We start from the raw sequence: 25,854 nt of genomic DNA, 5'->3' as shown, positions 1-25,854 counted from the left end.
CTATGATTCTTACAGTTTAAGGTCTCACATGTAAATATTTAATCCATCTTGAGTTAATTTTTATATATGGTGAAAGGTAGGGATCCAGTTTTATTCTTCTGTATATGGCTAGCCAGCTATCCCAGCACCATTTATTGAATAGGGAGTTCTTTTCCCCTTGCTTATTTTTGCTGGCTTTGTTGAAGATCTGATGGCTGTAGGTGTGGACTTTATTTCTAGGTTCTCTCTTCTGTCCCATTAGTCCTTGTATCTGTTTTTGTACCAGTACCTTGGCATTTTGGTTACACTAGCCCTATAGTATAGTTGGAATCAGGTAATGTGATGCCTCTGGCTTTATTCTTTTTGCTTAGGATTGCTTTGGCTACTGAGGTTCTTTTTTGGTTTTGTATGAGCTTTAGAATAGTTTTTCCTAGGTCTGTGGAAAATGATGTTGATAGTTTGATAGGAATAGCATTGAATCTGTACATTGCTTTGGGCAGGATGGTCATTTTAACTATATTGATTCTTCCAATCCATGAGGATGTAATGTTTTTCCTTTTATTTGTGTCATCTATGATTTATTTCAGCAGTGTTTTGTAGTTCTCCTTGTAGAGGTCTTTTATCTCATACATGCACTAATATGTTCGTCACAGCACTATTGACAATAGCAAAGACATGAAATCAACCTAGGTGCCCATTAACACTGGATTGGATAAAGAAAATGTGGTACCAATGAGATACCATCTCACACCAGTTAGAATGGTGATCATTAAAGTGTCAGGAAACAACAGATGCTGCAGAGGATGTGGAGAAATAGGAACGCTTTTACATTGTTGGTGGGAGTGTAAATTAGTTCAACCATTGTGGAAGACAGTGTAGCGATTCCTCAAGGATCTAGAACCAGAAATACCATTTGACCCAGCAATCCCATTACTGGGTATATACCCAAAGGATTATAAATAGTTCTACTATAAAGACACATGCACACATATGTTTATTGTGGCACTATTCACAATAGCAAAGACTTGGAACCAACCCAAATGCCCATCAATGATAGACTAGATAAAGAAAATGTGGGGGGCGGAGCAAGATGGCCGAATAGGAACAGCTCCAGTCTCCAACTCCCAGCGCGAGCGACACAGAAGACCGGTGATTTCTGCATTTTCAACTGAGGTACTGGGGTCATCTCACTAGGGAGTGCCAGACAATCGGTGCTGGTCAGCTGCTGCAGCCTGACCAGCGAGAGCTGAAGCAGGGCGAGGCATCGCCTCACCTGGAAGTGCAAGGGGGAAGGGAATCCGTTTTCCTAGCCAGGGGAACTGAGACACACAACACCTGGAAAATCGGGTAACTCCCACCCCAATACTGCGCTTTAAGCAGACAGGCACACCAGGAGAATATATCCCACACCTGGCCGGGAGGGTCCCACGCCCACGGAGCCTCCCTCACTGCTAACACAGCAGTCTGCGGCGATCTATCCGCAAGGCAGCAGCGAGGCTGGGGGAGGGGCGCCCGCCATTGCTGAGGCTTAAGTAGGTAAACAAAGCTGCTGGGAAGCTCGAACTGGGTGGAGCTCACAGCAGCTCAAGACTGCCTGTCTCTGTAGTCTCCACCTCTGGGGACAGCGCACAGCTGAAGACCAACAGGGGAAGCAGTGGGGGCCGGTGCAGACGCGAACAACTCTGTCTGACAGCTTTGGGGAGAGCTGTGGATCTCCCAACGCGGAGGTTGAGATCTGAAAACGGACAGACTGCCTGCTCAGGTGGGTCCCTGACCCCTGAGTAGCCTAGCTGGGAGACATCCCCCACTAGGGGCAGTCTGACACCCCACACCTCACAGGGTGGAGTACACCCCTGAGAGGAAGCTTCCAAAGGAAGAATCAGACAGGTACACTCGCTGTTCAGCAATATTCTATCTTCGGCAACCTCTGCTGCTGATACCCAGGCAAACAGGGTCTGGAGTGGACCGCAAGCAATCTCCAACAGACCAACAGACAGTCCTTCTGACTGTCAGAAGGAAAACTATCAAACAGGAAGGACACCTATACCAAAACCCCATCAGTACGTCACCATCATCAAAGACCGGAGACAGATAAAACCATAAAGATGGGGAAGAAGCAGGCAGAAAAGCTGGAAATTCAAAAAATAAGAGCGCATCTCCCCCTGCAAAGGAGCGCAGCCCATCGCCAGCAACGGATCAAAGCTGGTCAGAGAATGACTTTGACAAGATGAGAGAAGAAGGCTTCAAACTTCTCAGAGCTAAAGGAGGAATTACGTACCCAGCGCAAAGAAACTAAAAATCTTGAAAAAAGAGTGGAAGAATTGACAGCTAGACTAATTAATGCAGAGAAGATCATAAACGAAATGACAGAGATGAAAACCATGACATGAGAAATACGTGACAAATGCACAAGCTTCAGTAACCGACTCGATCAACTGGAAGAAAGAGTATCAGCGATTGAGGATCAAATGAATGAAATGAAGCGAGAAGAGAAACCAAAAGAAAAAAGAAGAAAAAGAAATGAACAAAGCCTGCAAGAAGTATGGGATTATGTAAAAAGACCAAATCTACGTCTGATTGGGGTGCCTGAAAGTGAGGGGGAAAATGGAACCAAGTTGGAAAACACTCTTCAGGATATCATCCAGGAGAACTTCCCCAACCTAGTAGGGCAGGCCAACATTCAAATTCAGGAAATACAGAGAACGCCACAAAGATACTCCTCCAGAAGAGCAACTCCAAGACACATAATTGCCAGATTCACCGAAGTTGAAATGAAGGAAAAAATCTTAAGGGCAGCCAGAGAGAAAGGTCGGGTTACCCACAAAGGGAAGCCCATCAGACTAACAGCAGATCTCTCGGCAGAAACTCTACAAGCCAGAAGAGAGTGGGGGCCAATATTCAACGTTCTTAAAGAAAAGAATTTTCAACCCAGAATTTCATATCCAGCCAAACTAAGTTTCATAAGTGAAGGAGAAATAAAATCCTTTACAGATAAGCAAATGCTTAGAGATTTTGTCACCACCAGGCCTGCCTTACAAGAGACCCTGAAGGAAGCCCTAAACATGGAAAGGAACAACCGGTACCAGCCATTGCAAAAACATGCCAAAATGTAAAGACCATCGAGGCTAGGAAGAAACTGGATCAACTAACGAGCAAAATAACCAGTTAATATCATAATGACAGGATCAAGTTCACACATAACCATATTAACCTTAAATGTAAATGGACTAAATGCTCCAATTAAAACACACAGACTGGCAAACTGGATAGAGTCAAGACCCATCAGTCTGCTGTATTCAGGAGACCCATCTCACATGCAGAGACATACATAGGCTCAAAATAAAGGGATGGAGGAAGATCTACCAAGCAAATGGAGAACAAAAAAAAGCAGGGGTTGCAATCCTAGTCTCTGATAAAACAGACTTTAAACCATCAAAGATCGAAAGAGACAAAGAAGGCCACTACATAATGGTAAAGGGATCAATTCAACAGGAAGAGCTAACTCTCCTAAATATATATGCACCCAATACAGGAGCACCCAGATTCATAAAGCAAGTCCTTAGAGACTTACAAAGAGACTTAGACTCCCATACAATAATAATGGGAGACTTCAACACTCCGCTGTCAACATTAGATAGATCAACGAGACAGAAAGTTAACAAGGATATCCAGGAATTGAACTCATCTCTGCACCAAGCGGACCTAATAGACATCTATAGAACTCTCCACCCCAAATCAACAGAATATACATTCTTCTCAGCACCACATCGCACTTATTCCAAAATTGACCACATAATTGGAAGTAAAGCACTCCTCAGCAAATGTAAAAGAACAGAAATTATAACAAACTGTCTCTCAGACCACAGTGCAATCAAACTAGAACTCAGGACTAAGAAACTCAATCAAAACCGCTCAACTACATGGAAACTGAACAACCTGCTCCTGAATGACTACTGGCTACATAACGAAATGAAAGCAGAAATAAAGATGTTCTTTGAAACCAATGAGAACAAAGATACAACATACCAGAATCTCTGGGACACATTTAAAGCAGTGTGTAGAGGGAAATTTATAGCACTAAATGCCCACAAGAGAAAGCAGGAAAGATCTAAAATTGACACTCTAACATCACAATTAAAAGAACTAGAGAGGCAAGAGCAAACACATTCAAAAGCTAGCAGAAGGCAAGAAATAACTAAGATCAGAGCAGAACTGAAGGAGATAGAGACACAAAAAACCCTCCAAAAAATCAATGAATCCAGGAGTTGGTTTTTTGAAAAGATCAACAAAATTGACAGACCGCTAGCAAGACTAATAAGGAAGAAAAGAGAGAGGAATCAAATAGATGCAATAAAAAATGATAAAGGGGATATCACCACCGACCCCACAGAAATACAAACAACCATCAGAGAATACTATAAACGCCTCTACGCAAATCAACTAGAAAATCTAGAAGAAATGGATAATTTCCTGGACACTTACACTCTCCCAAGACTAAACCAGGAAGAAGTTGAATCCCTGAATAGACCAATAGCAGGCTATGAAATTGAGGCAACAATTAATAGCCTACCCACCAAAAAAAGTCCAGGACCAGATGGATTCACAGCTGAATTCTACCAGAGGTACAAGGAGGAGCTGGTACCATTCCTTCTGAAACTATTCCAATCAATAGAAAAAGAGGGAATCCTCCCTAACTCATTTTATGAGGCCAACATCATCCTGATACCAAAGCCTGGCAGAGACACAACAAAAAAAGAGAATTTTAGACCAATATCCCTGATGAACATCGATGCAAAAATTCTCAATAAAATACTGGCAATCCGGATTCAGCAGCACATCAAAAAGCTTATCCACCATGATCAAGTGGGCTTCATCCCCGGGATGCAAGGCTGGTTCAACATTCGCAAATCAATAAACGTAATCCAGCATATAAACAGAACCAAAGACAAGAACCACATGATTATCTCAATAGATGCAGAAAAGGCTTTTGACAAAATTCAACAGCCCTTCATGCTAAAAACGCTCAATAAATTCGGTATTGATGGAACGTACCTCAAAATGATAAGAGCTATTTATGACAAACCCACAGCTAATATCATTCTGAATGGGCAAAAACTGGAAAAATTCCCTTTGAAAACTGGCACAAGACAGGGATGCCCTCTCTCACCACTCCTATTCAACATAGTGTTGGAAGTTCTGGCTAGGGCAATCAGGCAAGAGAAAGAAATCAAGGGTATCCAGTTAGGAAAAGAAGAAGTCAAATTGTCCCTGTTTGCAGATGACATGATTGTATATTTAGAAAACCCCATTGTCTCAGCCCAAAATCTCCTTAAGCTGATAAGCAACTTCAGCAAAGTCTCAGGATACAAAATTAATGTGCAAAAATCACAAGCATTCTTATACACCAGTAACAGACAAGCAGAGAGCCAAATCAGGAATGAACTTCCATTCACAATTGCTTCAAAGAGAATAAAATATCTAGGAATCCAACTTACAAGGGATGTAAAGGACCTCTTCAAGGAGAACTACAAACCACTGCTCAGTGAAATCAAAGAGGACACAAACAAATGGAAGAACATACCATGCTCATGGATAGGAAGAATCAATATTGTGAAAATGGCCATACTGCCCAAGGTTATTTATAGATTCAATGCCATCCCCATCAAGCTACCAATGAGTTTCTTCACAGAATTGGAAAAAACTGCTTTAAAGTTCATATGGAACCAAAAAAGAGCCCGCATTGCCAAGACAATCCTAAGTCAAAAGGACAAAGCTGGAGGTGTCACGCTACCTGACTTCAAACTATACTACAAGGCTACAGTAACCAAAACAGCATGGTACTGGTACCAAAACAGAGCTATAGACCAATGGAACAGAACAGAGTCCTCAGAAATAATACCACACATCTACAGCCATCTGATCTTTGACAAACCTGAGAGAAACAAGAAATGGGGAAAGGATTCCCTATTTAATAAATGGTGCTGGGAAAATTGGCTAGCCATAAGTAGAAAGCTGAAACTGGATCCTTTCCTTACCCCTTATACGAAGATTAATTCACGATGGATTAGAGACTTAAATGTTAGACCTAATACCATAAAAACCCTAGAAGAAAATCTAGGTAGTACCATTCAGGACATAGGCATGGGCAAGGACTTCATGTCTAAAACACCAAAAGCAACAGCAGCAAAAGCCAAAATTGACAAATGGGATCTAATTAAACTAAAGAGCTTTTGCACAGCAAAAGAAACTACCATCAGAGTGAACAGGCAACCTACAGAATGGGAGAAAATGTTTGCAACCTACTCATCTGACAAAGGGCTAATATCCAGAATCTACAAAGAACTCAAACAAATATACAAGAAAAAAGCAAACAACCCCATCAAAAAGTGGGCAAAGGATATGAACAGACATTTCTCAAAAGAAGACATTCATACAGCCAACAGACACATGAAAAAATGCTCATCATCACTCGCCATCAGAGAAATGCAAATCAAAACCACAATGAGATACCATCTCACACCAGTTAGAATGGCAATCATTAAGAAGTCAGGAAACAACAGGTGTTGGAGAGGATGTGGAGAAATAGGAACGCTTTTACACTGTTGGTGGGATTGTAAACTAGTTCAACCATTATGGAAAACAGTATGGCAATTCCTCAAGGATCTAGAACTAGATGTACCATATGACCCAGCCATCCCACTACTGGGTATATACCCAAAGGATTATAAATTATTCTACTACAAAGACACATGCACACGTATGTTTATTGCGGCACTATTCACAATAGCAAAGACTTGGAATCAACCAAAATGTCCATCTGTGACAGACTGGATTAAGAAAATGTGGCACATATACACCATGGAATACTATGCAGCCATAAAAAAGGATGAGTTTGCGTCCTTTGTAGGGACATGGATGCAGCTGGAAACCATCATTCTTAGCAAAGTATCACAAGAAGAGAAAACCAAACACCGCATGTTCTCACTCATAGGTGGGAACTGAACAATGAGATCACTTGGACTCGGGAAGGGGATCATCACACACTGGGGCCTATCATGGGGAGGGGGGAGGAGGGAGGGATTGCATTGGGGAGTTATACATGATATAAATGATGAATTGATGGGTGCTGACAAGTTGGTGGGTGCAGCACACCAACATGGCATAAGTATACATATGTAACAAACCTGCACGTTATGCACATGTACCCTAGAACTTAAAGTATAATAAAAAAAAAAAAAGAAAATGTGGTACACATACACCATGGAATACTATGCAGCCATAAAAAAGGATGAGTTTTATGTCCTTTGCAGAGACATGGATGAAGCTGGAAACCATCATTCTCAGCAAACTAACACAGGAACAGAAAACCAAACATCACATATTCTCACTCATAAGTGAGAGTTGAACAAGGAGAACACATGGACACAGGGAGGGGAACATCACACACCGGGGCCTGTTGGGGGGTGGGGGCTAGGGGAGGGATAGCATTAGGAGAAATGCCTAATGTAGATGAAGGGTTGATGGGTGCAGCAAACCATCATAACATGTATGTTATGGTGCACGTTCTGCACATGTGTATATATAAAGTATATATATATATAAAAAAAGAAAATGTGGTACATACACACCATGGAATAGTACACAACCATAAAAAATAATGAAATAATGTCCTTTGCAGTGACATGGATGCAGCTGGAGGCCATGATCTTAAGTGAATTAACTCAGGAATGGAAAACCAAATACTGCATGTTCTAGTGGGAGCTAAACATTGGGTATTCATAGACATAAAGATGGCAACAATAGAAACTGGGGGCTATTAGAGGGGGGAAGTGGGGAAAAAGGTTGAAAAACTAACTGTTGAGTACTATGCTCAGTACCTGGGTGATGGGATCAGTCATAGCCCAAACCTCAGCATCATGCAATATACCCAGGTAACAAACCTGCCCAGGTACTCCTAAATCTAAAGTAAAAAGTTCAAATTATTTTTTAATCACTAAAAAACTACAAATAGCAAATACCAAAATATATAACAGATATATTAGTGCTCCTTGGGATAAATATATGATAGACAATTAACTGTCATCATATCTCCATCTGTGTTTCCACTCACTTCTGTAGTGTACTCCTGTGGCTCACTAGTAATATAACCGTAGTAGTAACACAAATTCCAGGTTCAAAGGTAACCTAAGAAAATCTGTTTTCTTATTTCTTGAATATTCGTTATAAAAAGAACAATAAGCAATGTAAAATAAATTTTTTACAAGGACAGAAGACAAAGATGTTTGGATGGCTAGGAAAGAGAACAGATAGACTGTATCAAGCAAATACACACCAGTCCATCTCAGGCCTAGATGGTACCCATGGTGGAATAAGAATGTTAAATAAGATTAGGTCAGGTTAGTAGACAAAGACAAGGCAGAAGATTTTATGAGGTCTTCAAATATCCATATAATGTATTAAATCTATAAAACTATGTAAAGTCTTTATTGTGATTTATAACTAATTTGAGATTAAAATAAAACATATCATTCATATTTGATATTCTTGATATCCAATAAATTATGATAATTCTGAAGTTGGAAATACTGTTGGAAAACGACAGCAATACACTTCCTTGATGCAAGATTACCACAAAACTTCAATTTGTAAAAAAATGAATGTTTAACAGTATAATTAAATGTATAGCAGTATAATTCTGAAGTTTAAGTAGCAATAACTATATCTGGAACCCATGCCAAGAGGTCAGGGTAGGGGTGCTTAAAGAGAGAATAATAAGGGAAAATAATGAGAAAACTGAAATAATAAACAGTTTCTATTCACCTGCTAAACATACCAGATTACCACTAGAGAATATCTGAAAAGTGGCACTCAGATCCTATTCGGCCCACATATTATTGACTCATATGGTGTTTTAATTAGTTAACAACTTTTTTTTTTTTTTCGAGACAGAGTCTTGCTCTGTTGCCCAGGCTGGCGCGATCTCAGCTCATTACAACCTCCACCTCCTGGGTTCATGCAAGTCTCCTGTCTCAGCCTCTCAAGTAGCTGGGACTACAGCCACGTGCCACCACGCCTGGCTAATTTTTGTATTTTTAGTAGAGATAGGGTTTCGCTATGTTGGCCAAACCAGTCTCGAACTCCTGATCTCAGGTGATCCGCCCGCCTTGGCCTCCCAAAGTGCTGGGATTGCAGACGTGAGCCACCATGCCCAGCCTCTCTGTTCCTTTATTTATCATCCTAGAATCACATAGGGACAGCTAAGTAGTTGCCCCCAGAAACAGGTAAGAACAATTCATTAATTAAATTAACTCCAAGGCCAATCTGTGCTCTAGGCTGAAGGTGAATCTGTTTCTCAACTCAAATTATACACAGCCATCTTGTCTAATACTTTTGGGAAAGGATTCACCATTCTAGATGCCATTAAGAACATTCCTTTTTCTTGGGAGGAGGCCAAAATATCAACATTAGCAAGATTGAAAAAAGTTGATTTGAACCTTCATGGATGATTTGAAAGGGTTCGAGACTTTAGTGGTGCAAGTACATAACTACAGATGTGGTGGAAATAGCAAGAAAACTAGAATTAGAAGTGGAACCTGAAGGTGTAGTTGAATTGCTGCAATGTCATGCCAAAACTTGAACAAATGAGGAGTTGTTTCTTATGGATGGGCAAAGAAAACGGTTTCTTGAGATAGAATCTACCCCGGTGAAGATTCTGTGAACATTGTTGTAATGACAACAAAGGATTTGGAATATTCCATAAACATAATTGATAAAGTAGTGGCAGGGTCAGAGAGGATTGACTCCAATTTTTTTTTTTTTTTTTTTTGAGACCAAGTCTCGCTCTGTCATCAGGCTGGAGTGCAGTGGCACAATCTTGGCTCACTGTACCCTCTGCCTCCCGGGTTCAAGCGATTCTCCTGCCTCAGCCTCCTGAGTAGCTAGGACTACAGGCATGCGCCACCATGCCCAACTAATTTTTGTATTTTTGGTAGAGACAGGTTTCACCACGTTGGCCAGGATGGTCTCGATCTCTTGACCTCGTGATCTGCCTGCCTTGGCCTTCTCAAAGTGCTAGGATTACAGGCGTGAGCCACGCTCCCAGCCTTGACTCCAATTTTGAAAGTTCTACTCTGGGTGAATGCTGTCAAACAGCACATGCTACAGAGAAATCTTTTGTGAAAAGGAAAGTCAGTTAGTGTGGCAAACTTCATTGTTGTCTTAGTTTAAGAAATTTTCACAGCCACACCAACCTTTAGCAACCACCACTCTGACAGTCAGCAGCTGTCAACATTGAGACAAGACCCCCTAGCTGGGTACAGTGGCTTACACCTGTAATTCCAGCACTTTGGGAGGCCAATGTGGGAGGATTACTTGAGCCCAAGAGTTCAAGATCAGCCTGGGCAACATAGCAAAACTTTGTCTCTCCTAAAAATAAAAATAAAAATAAAAGCCTGGCACGGTGGTATGCACCTGTAGTCTCAGCTACTTGAGAGGCTGGTGGGAGGATTGCTTGGGCCCAGGAGTTGGAGGCTGCAGTGAGCTATGATTGTGGAACTGCATTCCAGCCTGGGCTACAGAGGAAGACCATGTCTCAAAAAGAAAAAAAACAAAGACACCCGACCCTTAGCAAAAAGTTTATGACTTGCTAAAGGCTCAGATGATCATTAGCATTTTTGGGCAATAAAGTATTTTAAAATTAAAGTATGTACTTGTTTGTTTAGACATAATGCTATTGTGCACAATACACTGCAGTATAGTGTAAATATAATTTTATATGTAATGAGAAATCAAAACATTTGCGTGACTCACTTTAACGTATTTACTTTATTGTGATGGTCCAGAACTGAACCCACAATACCTCTGAAGTATTCCTGTAACAGCTTTATCAAGATACATTTCACATACCATACAATTGACTCATTTAAAGTATACCATTCCATGGTTTTTAGTATAAGCCCAGAGTTGTGCAGTCATCACCACAAACCATTTTAGAAAACTTTTACCATCCCCAAAAGAAATCCTGTACCCGTTAGTAGTCACTCCCTTTTTTACTCAGCTCTGGAACCACTGTTCTCTCTCTATAGATTTGCCTTTTCTGGACATTTTATATAAATGAAATCATATATGTGGCCTTTTGTGATGCTTCTTTCACTTAGCATGTTTTCAAGATTCATCTATTTTGTAGAATATGCATATCTTATGTGAACTATTGTTCAAGTCTTTTGCCAAATTTTTAATTGGGTTCCTTTTTAAATATAGAGTTATAAGAGTTCTTTATATATTTTGGATACAGTCCTTTGTCAGTTATAGTATTGCAAGTATTTTTTTCCACTGTGGCTTACCTGGTAGGTAAGTGTTTGACACATGGAGTAACTGTTACCTCCAAGGCTCTGACTCATAAGCCTATCAACAAAAGGGCTTTACTGGAATTTCTTCTTTGCTTGGTAAACTAGCTCCTACAGTATGAAAAGGGGTGCTAAATTTTGATCCTCTTAAAAAATTTATTTTATTCAGACCAAAAATTGATTTTCAAAGCAGTAAACAAAGTACTCGTAAAGATCAAATTACACTAATAAGAAACCACAACTAAAAGTTATTCAAATACCTAATAGAACACTCGTTTAGGTGTGGAGGTTATTTGTGTATTTTTTATATTCTGTTTTCAGCATGTTTAGAACATAAAAGTCATTCTTCACCTATTGCACTTATTGATGAAAAATCTACAAATGATCGTTTATCACTTCCACAAAAGAGTCCATCTCTGGCAAAAGAAGTACCAGATCTGTGTTTTTCTGATGGATATTTCTCTGATAAAAGAGCAGCAAAAGAAGAAAAACCAAAGAATGACCAAGAACCAGTAAATAGAATAATCCAAAAGAAAGAAAATGGAGATCACTTTGAACTTGATTGCACAGGACCATCTATTAAATCATCTTCCTCTTCAATAATTAAAAAAACATCTTTTGAACATGGTAAAAAACAAGAGAATGATTTGGACCTTTTGAGCGACTTTATTATGCTGCGAAATAAATATAAGACTTGCACCTCAAAGACTGAAGTCACAAACAGTGATGAAAAACATGGTAGGTAATTTAATAATATTTTGCCATAGATATGGTAGGCTCAAAGACTAAGCACATAATTTATTATAGAAGGCCAGGAGATAAAGTTCTTCTAGATAAAATTATATTATTTTTCATAGTCAAGGAAAATATCATTGATTCTTGATACTTCTTATATACAGATAGATATGGATATATAGGCATGATTTAGATACAGATATGTATTTTTCAAAAAATCTAAAAATGCATTTGAATTTGTAACAAAAGCCACTATTTGTAAAACTTGCTTTCTACCACATGGCCTTAGAAATTCATAGTATTTCTAACTTTTGTTGGTCAATTCTGCCATTCTTTTTTCTCTTTCAGCTATCAGTCCTGTCTCAGTATTTTAAATTATATTTTTATGTGTACTTGAAAGAAAATTTTCTCTGCCTATTTGTGTATTACTCTTTCTAACATTACCTAACAGTTTCTGTTTGAGTTGTAACTGTCTTATATTCACTGCTTACAGCCACATCAAAGGTAATATAATATGTCATGTCATTTTACTTCCCATAAAAATAAAATAGGCATTCCAGAAAAAGTTTGACATAGGTTACCCTGATGAAATAAATACAACAATATATTTATTTATTTATTGGCTGCTATTGTTTATTCCTAAATTTCAGTACACATCGATGCAACCTAATGACTAGGGACATTGGAAACTTTCGATATTTATAGATTGTTACACTCAGAAACACCAGAAATATTTTATAATGATCAATTTGTTTGATAAATCCTATTCTTTCTTTCTTCATAAGGTTAATAATATTATCATAAATACAGGTATCTTTATGCTTTATAAAGCACTTTTACATGTATTGTCATATTTGATCTGTTTAGAAACTTTGTTGAGGAATCAAAGTAGGTAGTATTACCCCATTTCACAGTTAAAGAATACAACAATATTTATGTGACTCAGAGACAGTTAGGTCTTACTGTCTCATATACCATTAATAGACACAAGATCTTCAGTTCTTAATGTCATGATGGTTATATTTATTTTTCCAAAAGATGTGACAACCTTTTATAAATCTGCTTAAAGTAATATTACTGGGGCTCACACCTCTAATCCCAGAACTTTGGAAGGCTGAGGCAGGAGGATTGTTTGAGGCCAAGAGTTTGACACCAACCTGAGCAACATAATGAGACTCCATCTGTAAAATTAGCCAAGTGTGGTGGCACACACATGTGATCTCAGCTACTCAGGAGGCTGAGGTGGGCAGATGCCTTAGCCCAGGAGTTTGAGGTTATGGTGAGCTGTCATTTTTAAAAAAGTAATATTACTGTGTCAATCAGTGCATTTTTCATGGTAAAAATGCAGAATAATATTTAAAGATTTCAGAATTCTGTGATCTTTTCTATTTCTACATATTCAACTTAAAGTTTCTTTTTATGTAATAGTTTGGCCACCTTATAACTTACCTTGCCAGATGACAATTCTGTATGTAACTGAGCTTTTTCTAACCAATATTTGGACCATAATTGAAGCATCACTTCTGCATAAAAATAAGCAAAATATAAATAATTATTGTATAAATGTGATACAAAAATAGGAAGTTTTCAAAGATTTGTTATTCTCAGATTTGTTCATGTTTTCTGATCCTATTTATATTTGGTGCAAAAAAGGAATCCACACCAAAATTAACACTGACATCTTTTTCTGGTTGCCATAGTGGTGATAATGGCTTATGATAGGGTATATTATCAACAGAAAGTGAGGGAAAGCAGCAAGAAAGGAGGACAATGTAAAAAAGAATAAAAATAGGAAAGATCACAAAATTCTGAAATCTTTAAATATTATTTTATCTTGTCTTATTTAAAAAATTAGCCATTCATTTACTAAACAATTAAAGGAACATGAATGTTATGGGGGGAATGTTTCTGTACTCCTGATGTTTCCTCAATTAAGTGTTAAGTTCCTGGCCTCTTTGCCTTTTTATACATCTCTCTAGAGGGGACAGAAAGAATGATCTGAATTGTAAAGTCAAAATAATAAATTGGACATAAGTTGTGGGAATGGTTGCCCAGGAAGAACAGGAATTCTCCTTGGTTTTTCTATGTCATGATTCTCTCCTGGGCAGTGCCCCTGACCTCCCCCACCCTCCCTGGACCCAGTGGGGTATCCTATCCCAGTCCAGCATACCCTAGGACTGGGTGGGTAACTCTGTCTAATTCTGGTGTTTAGTTAGCAAGCTCATTTGACTCTAAAACTAAATTATATTCCCCAACTTAGCCTTTAATAGTAATAGAAGTAATATTTTGGTGTATACTTTACTTTTTGTCTTATTTTACAGTTAATTCAGGGGCAAGAAATATTATAAATTCTTAGACCTCCTCAAAAAGTTTAATAATTAATATTATTTGATCATATCTATTCTAATTGTTTATGGTTAATTGAAAGTATTACTTGAAAATATCATTATTAATCTAGTTTAGAATATTGTCCATTATTATATTTTTAACCATGTATTTAAAGATGTTAATGTGTTTCTGGAATTGTTTTGTAATCATATTACTGATGGATAATACTACTATATGGTTAAAATAACTAGATTTTTATGTGTTTGTGTGTAAATCCTCTGTAATACTTAGGAAAGAAGAAATCCTCTATAATACCTAGGACAGAAAGAAAACTAACGTTTATTAGATACTTTGTGCCTGGCACTAAATTACATATTAGAGATAAATATGATGCTGTTGCTGACCTTGAGAAGCTCACAGTATAATAGAGCAAATCAGATATGCAGATAGATCATTTCAATTCAATGTGGCGAGTACCAGTAAAGAAGTCTTCACAGAGTGCTAAAGAAACAAAGGGAGGAGCCCTTTGCTGGCCTGGAAGTAGGGTGGGCAGTTACATATGACTTTTTATAGAAGATGCCTGAGACCTGCAGGGTACAGCAATAAGACTAGGCCCAGGTCAGGCGTGGTAGCTCATGCCTGTAATCCCACCACTTTGGGTAGGCAGATCCCTTGAGCCCAGGAGTTTGAGACCAGCCTGGACAACACAGGGAGACCCTATCTCTATAATAATAATAATAATAATAATAATAATAACAACAACAATAATAATAATAATAATAATAAATTTAAAAAATAAATTAGCCCAGGATGGTGGTGCATGCCTGTGCTCCCAGCTACTTGGGAGGCTGAGGTGGGAGGATTGCTTGAGCCCAAGAGGTCAAGGCTGCAGTGAGCCCTGATCATACCAATGCACCCCAGCCTGGGCAACAGAGGGAGATCCTGTCTTAAAAAAAAAGAAAAGAAAAAGAATTGGCCTGGTTAAAAAAAGATGGAAATAGGGAAGGTTTGGGGCAGAGGAGAGGGTTAGTAGTAGAAGAAAAGGTATGTGGAGAGTCACAGAGAAATTAAATAGAACGGTACATACCTTCTGTGTCAGAAACTGCACTTGGTATTTAAAGCAGATATATTTGTCCATATTTTACATATGAGGAAACTGAGTCAGAACTGAGCTCAAAATGCTGATCTGATATCAAAGTTTTTTTTCCATTTTTACCATTCATCTTCCTACCTAGCAGTGTTAGGTTCATTGAACTGAATAGTTGTTCACTTTAATACTGATGTGTTTCAATGAAGAAATTTAACAACTGTGATCATATTTTACAAAATTAAGGTAAAACAACATTAAGTTCCTCTTGAACAACAAAAATTTGTATTTTTTATTGGAATTTCAAGATAAAGAAGCATGTTCTTTGACACTTCAAGAAGAAAGTCCTATTGTTCATGTTAATAAAACCCTGGAGGAAATAAATCAGGAAAGGGGAACAGATAATGTCATTGAAATTCAAGCGTCAGGTATGTTATATGCTTTTAAAATGCATTCAGATTTGCTTAGTTTGAAAGCCCTTTCCCAGAGAGCTAGGGCATACCTCATTTTCCATGTCACTTTCTTCACTTGTTTCAGGTATTTCTTCATTCCACTCCTACTTTCAAGTTATATCCCGACCTAGAATGTCCTGTTCACTGCCCCTGCCTCTCCCCATTGCCTTACCCAAGCGACTCAGTGTTATTTCTTCTTTCATTTAAACTGCTGCTGCTTCCCTATATCAATCAAAACAATTGTACCTCCTCGGACTCTTCTGCCCAGTCTGGAAAATGAACTACTAATCATGCTCTCTCTCTTCTCTTACCTGCTATCAGAGTGATGTAAATAAGTTACTATTGATTCCTATATTGATTTTTTTGTTATGCTATAAAGAAGAGTATTCTTTGACTCCTAAAGAACAGCCTGCTTAAGAACATCAGATTCATTATTAAAATCAATAAGGAAATATGACCCAGGTTCTCAAATATCTTTTCATTCTTTTGGTCTCTAGATGATTATGCAAATCTTTAAATAACGTTATTCTAGTGATAACTGGAAAAAATTTTTCATTGTTTGGCTAAAGATTGTATGCTAATAGTGGAGAATGGCAAAGAAAAAAATGCAGTTCTCTTTATATGGGTCTTTATATTTGCCATGTCAAGTTAATTATGGAATAAACTCTCTCTAATAAATAATATAGGATGGGCGCAGTGGCTCACGCCTGTAATTCCAGCACTTTGGGAGGCCAAGGTGGGCGGATCATGAGGTCAAGAGATAGAGACCATCCTGGACAATATGGTGAAACCCCATCGCTACTAAAAATGCAAAAATTAGCTGGGCATGGTGGTGCCTGCCTATAGTCCCAGCTACTCAGGAGGCTGAAGCAGGAGAATAGCTTGAACCCGGGAGGCGGAGGTTGCAGTGAGCTGAGATGGCGCCTCTATACTCCAGCCTGGTGACAGAGCAAGACTCTGTCTCAATAAATAAATAAATAATACAGCCATAAAATTATATAATTCCATGATTGTTTTTATTAGTTTATTTAGAATAAATATCTTAAAATAAGTTTTCATACAATCTCATTATTTTTAACTCAGAGAATAATTCAGATAGAAGTTCAGATTTCCATGAAATAACATTTAATTGGTTTATCAAAATTAGCATACCATCTTTATTAAAACACTGCCATTAAAGCTTTTACTTTTGCAGATAGCCAGTGCCAAGCATTTTGCCTCCTCGAAGCAGCAGCTTCTCCTATCTTAAAAAATCTTGTATCCTCCTGTACTCTCCCTACTGCTAAGTGGAAATTTGCCACTGTTATTTTTGACCAAACAAGGTTTCTCTTAAAGGAACAAGAAAAAGTAGTAAGTGATGCTGTTCACCAAGGTGAGTGCAAATAAAAGTCATGTTATTTAAAAAGATGTTTAGAAATTATTGTATCAAATTAGTACAATTGGGTATAGAAGGTTCAGAAATTAGTCATAGATGATGGCATGACTGTAATTCAGCTTATGATACCCAGCCAAACCAATACTGGAGGATCAGCTAAGCAGAGAAAAAGATAAGAAATATCATCTGGCATTACTTCTTAGTGAAGCTCCTAATTGACATATATTACTTGACAGATTCCTATTGCAGAAATTAACTTTATTATTGTCAGCATATGAACCACTCAGTCTCCTCCTAAAAAAGGAGGTCAAAAACTAGATTAATTAAAGTCAATCCTAGACTTTTTATTTCTGCCAAGATGGAGTAACAGAGACTAGATTTACCCTCCTACCAGAAATAACAACAAAAAAGACAAAGACAAAATACATAAAACCAGTTTTTAAGACCCTGGACATCAGGCAATGAAGAACAGTGGTTCCTGACAGAGACGAAATGAGTGAAATGAGCCCTACCATTACCCAAGCTACCTGTATTGAAAGAATTGCCAGGCCATGGTGTAGGGAGAGTTACCTGAGGCAGAGCCTAGTGGACAATTTAAGTTGAGGAGACAGGAGGTAAGAGTCCAGGGAGACCAAGACAGATAAGAGTTCAAAATAGAATGTTAGAGAGCAGAGAGCTTTACACAGAGAGTATAGAATTGTGCAGAGCCTCTCCCTCGAGTATTCAGCAGATGATTGATCAAAGAATATATGTGAGGTGGCCAGGCACAGTGACTCATGCCTGTAATCCCAGCACTTTGGGAGGCCGAGGCAGGCGGATCATCTGAGGTCAGGAGTTCAAGACCAGCCTGGCCAACATGGTGAAACCCCGTCTCTACTAAAAATACAATAATTAGCCTGGTGTGGTGGTGGGCACCTGTAATCCTGGCTACTTGGAAGGCTGAGGCAGGAGAATCACTTGAACCTGGAAGGCAGAGGTTGCAATGAGCTGAGGTCACGCCACTGCATTCCAGCCTGGGCGACAGAGTGAGACTCCATCTCAAAACAAAAACAAAAACAAACAAACAAAGAATATATGTGAGGAAACTACCTGGAGTTGGAGAAACAAACCATCTGAAAGGACTAGAGGGACTACTATGCTGCATGCACACAGGGCAGGAATAATGGCTGTTCCCACCAGCTAAACTAGAAAAACTCATAATTCATAGAGGATTAAGGAGAGTACTCAGAAAAATCTTGTCTCAGTAGTAGGGGATAATTATCCCTAGACTTAGCACTGCTCTGAACCTGCCTAACAAATTACAAAGCAACACCCCAAGGATCAAACTACTTCCAAGGAACTTAGCTGCATCCCATCATAAAGCACAAGAGGATTGATATGAATACAAGAATACCCAACAAGGTAACAGTCATAATGTCTAGCATCCAATAAGATCATGAAGTATACAAAGAGGCAGGAAAGTACAACCCATAATGAGAATAATAAATCAAAACAAACCCAGAATCAACAAAGACATTAGAATGACCAGAAAAGGACACTGAAACTTCTTATTACTGTTTTCTGTATGCTTGAAAAGTTAAAGACTTTTAAAAAGACCTAGATCAAACTTCTAGAGATTAAACTACAATGCATGAGATGAAAAATATAGTGGATGCGATTAATGGCAGATTAAATATTGCAGAAGAAAAAATTAGTTAACTTGAAAGCATAGCAATAGAAACAGTCACTCTGCAAAAACTGTAAAGCATGAAAGAACAAAAAAGAAAAGAAAACAGCATCGGTAGGCTGTGGAACAACTTAAAGTAGCCTAACACACTGTAATTAGCATTCTCAAAAGAGGAGAAAAGAGAGTAAATGGAAAAAATATTTGAAGAAATAATGACTGAAATCTTTCCAAACGTAATGAAAACTACAAACCCACAGATGCAAACATCTCAATGAACACTTAATACAAGAGACACAAAGAAGGTTCACATAATCAAATTACTCAAAACCAATAATAAAAAGAGAACTGTAGGAGGAACCAGAGGAAAAAAACACATGCCACATGCAGGGAACAAAGATAAGGGTGACATGAGAGTTTTTGACATAAATAATATAAATGAAAAGACAATGAGTAACATTTTGAAAATTCTGAAAGCAAAAAACATCAACTTAGTTTTCTATATTAGACAAAATGAGGACTTCTCTTGGAGCTCTTTCTGTCCACATGGTGGTAATCACTTGTGGGCCTTGGGCTGCTTTAGTGTAGGCCAGTAAATACCAGAAGCAGAAAAAATAGGAAACTCACCACTTGTTTGGTGGCATTTTGAAATCTGATCTCCTTCCCCAGTCCACTTGTTACCGTTTACCTTTCAGAGTTTTCAGATAGCTATTTCATGTATTCTGTTTTGTGTTTATAGTTGTATTCAATGGAAGAGACAGGGTGAAGTGTACTTACTCCATCTTACCTGGAATCTACTTAATTTATTTTTAAAGTCTGTTTTCTAAATTCATTAAACTTAGATGTCCTGTATAGTTTTTAAAGGTTAACTATCTTTTACAAATGAAAAGAAAGTTGAATCTAATCTTATTGCATATAGAGTGCCCAGTCTTTGAGGGGAGCAACATTTTAGTCACCAAAACCTTGAGGTCACAGTAGTATTACTTAGATAGAATACCTGATCTGAGAGGAAGGTGTTAATCCATAATTTACTACTTGAAATACCTGAGCCACAAAAAGGCATCAAGATCAACACTTTGGGGAGCTGGCATTCTGGCAATGATTCTACTGGATAGAAAAGAACAATTGTCAGCAAACTGGCCTTTATGAAAGAAGACAAGACTTACATAAAATAAAAACTCGTCTTCTGGATATACTTTCAGTCCTGTAATTCTCAGGTTTTAAATTAGTTGAATATGGGTTGAGCTTCTAAAGGCTTTGAACATCATTGAGCAGAATGATGATTATTATAAAATATACAGCATAAGTATGTATGAAGTATAATGGAAGACAAAAAAGGGACATGGTTTTGGGTATCCAATTGGAACAATATGGCATTAATCCCAAGCAAGTGAATAGTTGTTATATTTAATATTCTTTCATTGGCCCTGGAATTGACATAAAACTAAGCCTACAAGTAACGACTAAGTAAACCTAGATTAAAAGAAGTCAGACCATTTCCCAAACTAGTTTCCTAGTCTGTACTCCATTTTCCAAGCATTTTTGCATTTCCAGTTCCCCAAATATGTTTTCTCTGCTTATTCTCATCTCTTGCAGGTCATGATTGACTTGTTCCCACAAGTCCTTCTAGGGGCTGAATATACTACCCATAATTGGCTTTCCTGTTGCCTCTTAATTTCCTACTACATATTTGCCTTGATCTTCATTGAATAGATCATCAATTTGCAAACTTTTTAGCAGAACTCTTTGTTCAAATAAATATTTCATGAGATCCCAATACATGAAAAAGAAAAGTAGAGCTTCTCTGGTTAAATTGGGGCAGGGAGTCTAGAATCCCATCTTCTTGGTCTCACTTTTATATGCAAAAAAATCCAATCTATCATCCAAAAAGCTCTGGAACTAAATGGAACACAAGTAGGCAATTAGCCTGTCCCTGTGAGTTTATCTTCTGTTTGAGTTATAACTTTAAATGAATATTCATAGGTGTCTACCTCCATTTCAAGGTATTTCTTCATGTTATGATCCTCTACTTTTATCTTAACTAGTTGGCAAGTTATGAATTTATTTTTATTCTTGTTTCATATCTGGGAATCGTTGACTCTTTTTCCCAATAGGAGTAGAAATAACTGAATATTCTTTGGAAGCAACAAGGGCATGAATTCTCAGGTTAGCTGAGTTTAAATGACAGCTCTACCATTTACTCACTAACTGACCTTGGACAGTTACTTAACCTCATTAGTACTATTTCCTTTTTCATAAAATTTGGATCATAATAAACTTGTCTGATGGGATTATTGTTATGGATTCAATGAAATAGGCAACTTATATACAGCCTGGCATATAGTAAGCACTCAATAATAAATGTTAACTCCCATTATTAGGCAGATTCTGATACATATTCTAAAACTATAATATATAGTCTATGTTTTAAAATATATTTTTGCTTACTTAGGTACAATTGATGAAAGAGAAATGACTTTCAAGCATGCCGCTCTCTTACATCTTCTGGTAACAGTTAGAGATGTCCTTTTAACATGCAGCTTGGACACAGCATTGGGTTAGTGGAGAATATTTTATTTCCCTTTTCTTCCTATTAAATATTTCATCTGAAATAACTTACTTTTCTGAAAAAGATGCACCTTATGAGAAATGATGTAGCCTTCTTTTCTATTATACTAAGCATTACATACATTTTGACATAATTCTAATGAGATATATACATTTTATGCTGCTTGTATTCATTTAAAGAAATTGTCCTTAACACTATCATCACCTAGAAAAATAGGTTTAGGATTCTCTAATCTAGCAGATTTCATTGTATAATCATTATCATGCGTGACTTTTTAATGTGAGATTTGACATTTTGCCATAAACATTTTGGGTCCTTATTGCATGTTTGTGGCTTTGAATCTTTGCTATGTAAAATATAACTATAAGGAGTAAGATCTTTTGCAATTTCTTTTTTAGTCATGTCTATATTAGCATATGAATTACTTGGGTAATAAAAATCAAACTATTTTGAACATATTGTAAATTTCTAAGATTTTGGAATTTTTTTATAACCTATCAAAATTAAAATGTCTGTCTTACTACATTACTGCTTTAGGCCCCTTATTGAAGGACTATTTAGACTTTTTTTTTTTTTTTTTTTGAGACAGAGTTTTGCTTTGTTATCCAGGTAGGTGTGCAGAGGTGTGATCTCACTGCAACCTCTGCCTCCTGGGTTCAAGCCATTCTCCTGCCTCAGCCCTCTAAGAAGCTGGAATTACAGGTGCCTGCCACCACACCTAGTTAATTTTGTAGTTTTAGTAGAGACAAGGTTTCACCACGTTGGCCAGGCTGGTCTCGAACTCCTGACCTCAGGTGATCCACCCGCCTTGGCTTCCCAAAGGGCTGAGATCACAAGCATGAGCCACCACACCCAGCCTAGACTTGTTTAATAATGGTATGTTTATGGAATTAGGTTTTATAATTTAGAGTTCCTAGAACCTATTTCAAACCTATTTCAAATGTCTGATCTAAGACCCAGACATTTTGTCTTATTTATGATCCAGACATAAATATTATTTTTCTAATCCAAGGTTTGGTAAGTATTGAGCAGCAGTGAATCGTAAGTGTACTCCATGTAAAGAAGTGGGATCTCAGATATTCTAGATTCTGAAATTCTGTTTTAATATCATGAGTAGTAACCAGTCTCACTGTTTGTAGAGCTAGCAATCTTTTATAGAAGCTGAGAAGCACAATGAAGTCAGGTGACTAAATAAAAGGGCATGTGACACTACACGCTTATGCTTGTTTCAGGTACTGTAAAGTAGGGTTGTTAGTCCCCAATCCTTACTTGTCTGAGGATGGAGATAAGACAACCTGGTCCAGTATTAACACTCAAGTGGTTTAACTGAAGGAAAAAAAGAACAGCACCATGTTGGGCTTTCTAAAGGTAGCTGTAGTTTAGTAATAATATTTGGCCAAGTGCATAATCTAGCCAGGTACAGTATGCTCAATACTTACCAAAGCCTTGGATTAAATAAATAATATTTATGGGCTGGGCACCATGACTCACGCCTGTAATCCCAGCACTTTGAGAGACTGAGGTGGGCAGATCACCTGAGGTCGGGAGTTCAAGACCAGCCTGGCCAACATGGTGAAACCCTGCCTCTACTAAAAATACAAAAATTAGCCTGGTGTGATGGTGCGCACCTGTAGTCCCAGCTACGCAGGAGGCTGAGGCAGGAGAATCACTTGAACCCACCAGGCGGAGGTTGCAGTGAGCCAAGATCATGCCATTGCACTCCAGCCTGGGCAAAAAGAATGAAACTCCGTCTCAAAAAAAAAAAAAAAAAAAAAGAAAGAAAGAAAGAAAGAAAAGAAAAGAAAAGAAATAATATTTATGGAGGTTGGCTTAAACAATATTTATCTTTAAGTAGTGTAGTCTATAATTTACCCTAGTTAAGTGAGACCACTGAGAGCTTTATACTTGGACAGAATTCTTTCTGTTCCTCTAAGAAATGCATTTACTAAATCATACTTTGGCATTACTATTTATCTACCTATAAAAGTAAGATTCTTGTTGGAAAACTAACTTCTTAATCTCCAGGTATCAAGCCATATGAATAATCTAGTTGCTTCGGACATTTTTAGTAGAGGGCTTTCTCATTCCTCTATACCTCTTGAAAGCCAAGATCAAGTTAGGTTGTCCTTTCTCTCTGAATAATGGCAGAGGAAAAAAAAATCCATGGAGGTCTGGCTGCCTGCCCTGCCCACTCCCAGAATTCTGTGTTTTCTCCTAGCTTCCAGTTTGCTCCCTCTCCCAACCTGGCAAGGTAGTGAGTTTTAGGTTCAAATAATAGAGTTTCTCTTCTGGGCTTTAACCCAGAAATAAATTCAGTATTTATTATGGAATGTGATAGGTATTACAACAGAGATATATGGTAGTGGCACAAAGGATGGAGACTACTATCCTTAAGATGAATATGTTTTAAAAAAAAAAAAAAAGTAGAAGTTTGCCAAGTAGATACAGTATAAAAGAGTATTCTAAGCAGAATTAAGAGCCCAGAGGAATGGACCAGTGGAAATATTGCCAACAGTTCCATGCGGTTAGATTGAAGAGCACAAGGTAGAGGGCAAACAGGAGCTAAGCCTGGAGAAATAAGAAAAGACCAAATCACGGAGAGCCCTTTAAGCTACACAAAAGAATTTCAGGGATGCTACTGGATTACATTTATTTTTCAAAAGGTTAATTCTGATGGCAATATGGAGAATCAGGGGGAGGTCTGAAGATGAGGAGGCAGAAAGAACATAAGTCAGTCTCTAAGTTGCCCATCAGTCTAGCAATTTTAATATAAAAATAGAATTAATATGCACACATACGTAAAACTTGTACATAGACATTAAATTTTTAAAATTTATTATTTCATTTGTTACCCAAATATTCATTAAACACCTGATCTATGTAAGTTACCATGCCAGGTGCTCTAGTGCAGTAATTCACAAAATTCTATGCAGCAGAATCACATGGAGAGAAATCATTAGGAGACAATCTAGAGGTACTGAATATGAACCTTCAAGGATGAATCTATGTTTAAAAATGCCCTTAGTGAGCCTGAATTAGGCACTGCTGTTTTAGCAGCCATATGAATTAAATATGTACAAATATCCCATGTTCTACCCTGAAAGAGCTTATAGGCTAAGTGATATACATAAATAAGCAGATATCAAGTACAAAAGTTGTAGAGATAAAATGCCAAGAAAATTCCACTTAAGTAGCCTTTCAACAGGACTTCCATGTAAATATAGATCCTGGGATTTAGGAAGAGTGCAATAGCATTCAACAAGCCAGGAGGCAGGATAGGTTCTATATTCAGAAAGTATGTAGCATATATTAATGTGTATATATATAGCTTAAAAAGAGATATGTAGTACACACTTTTAAGCTTCACTCAAAGTTTTTATTAGTCAGTATCTTGGATCAAAATCAGAAAACAACTAAAGGAAATTTTAATCGGCTCTGCTTTGACTCATTTTCTTTCAGCCTTTTTTACCGTGGAGTTTCTTAAAAAACAAAGACTTAGACAATTTTTTTTCTAATTTTGCTTCAATAGGATATTTGTCAAAGGCAAAAGATATCTACAATAGCATTTTAGGCCCCCATTTGGGTGACATTTGGAGACAGCTGGAAATTGTACAGTTTATTAGGGGGAAAAAGCCTGAAATCAACTACAAGATACAAGAATTGCAATGTCAGATACTAAATTGGATGCAAAGTCAACAGCAAATTAAGGTTAAGTATTGGAATAAAGCAGGTAAAATAATCAGTTTAAGTAAGAATTGGATGTAAGAAACATTTTTGCATTTAACTTTAAAATTATGAAGTAGTCTATACTACTTAGTCCCTTGATGGTTTAGTCCTTGAATAAGGTAACAGAACAGAATCAGAACCGTAGAAAGGATGATTTGCATCATTATTCATATCTCAAATTTAAAAATACTTTACCAGTATGGGCAATATAGTGAGACCTTGTCTCTATAAAATTTTTTTAAATTAGCCAGGCGTGGTGGTGTGCACCTATAGTTCTACCTATTAGGGAGGCTGAGGTGGGAGGATCTCTTGAGCCCAGGAGGTTGAGGCTGCAGTGAGCCATGATTGTTCCACTGCACTCCAGCCTGGGAAAAAGAGCCAGACCCTGTCTCTAAATAAATAAATAAACAAACTTTAGTTTTTATTATGCATGGTTTTCCTATGGATTGGTTCTCCAATTGTCAGAAATTTTGTCTGGTACTTATATAAGTCCATGAACATATGCATAATAATATAACTCAATGATTTATTTTAAAATACCGAGCCAGAATCTCATATGATTCCACCAAAACAAACATTTAGTTTTATGCCTTGG

The 25,854-nt window shown here is 37.7% G+C and overlaps 1 protein-coding gene across 3 annotated transcripts in view; it reads left to right on the top strand.

The window, feature by feature from the left end:
* Window positions 1–25,854, top strand: part of SHOC1 (shortage in chiasmata 1) — a 107,822-nt gene that overhangs the window by 54,210 nt on the left and 27,758 nt on the right. For all 3 annotated transcript variants that reach the window (XM_010361341.2, XM_010361340.2, XM_010361342.2), the window contains 5 exons: window positions 11,646–12,062; window positions 15,783–15,902; window positions 17,122–17,298; window positions 21,417–21,521; window positions 25,063–25,241. In XM_010361341.2, the coding sequence (XP_010359643.1) occupies window positions 11,646–12,062; window positions 15,783–15,902; window positions 17,122–17,298; window positions 21,417–21,521; window positions 25,063–25,241 (998 nt within the window). The remainder of the gene's footprint in view (window positions 1–11,645; window positions 12,063–15,782; window positions 15,903–17,121; window positions 17,299–21,416; window positions 21,522–25,062; window positions 25,242–25,854) is intronic.

The sequence above is a fragment of the Rhinopithecus roxellana genome, chromosome 16, assembly GCF_007565055.1.
Source record: "Rhinopithecus roxellana isolate Shanxi Qingling chromosome 16, ASM756505v1, whole genome shotgun sequence".
Lineage (NCBI taxonomy): Eukaryota > Metazoa > Chordata > Mammalia > Primates > Cercopithecidae > Rhinopithecus > Rhinopithecus roxellana.
Note: the sequence above shows the minus strand (reverse complement) of the source record. Positions and strands in the feature narration are given on the sequence as shown.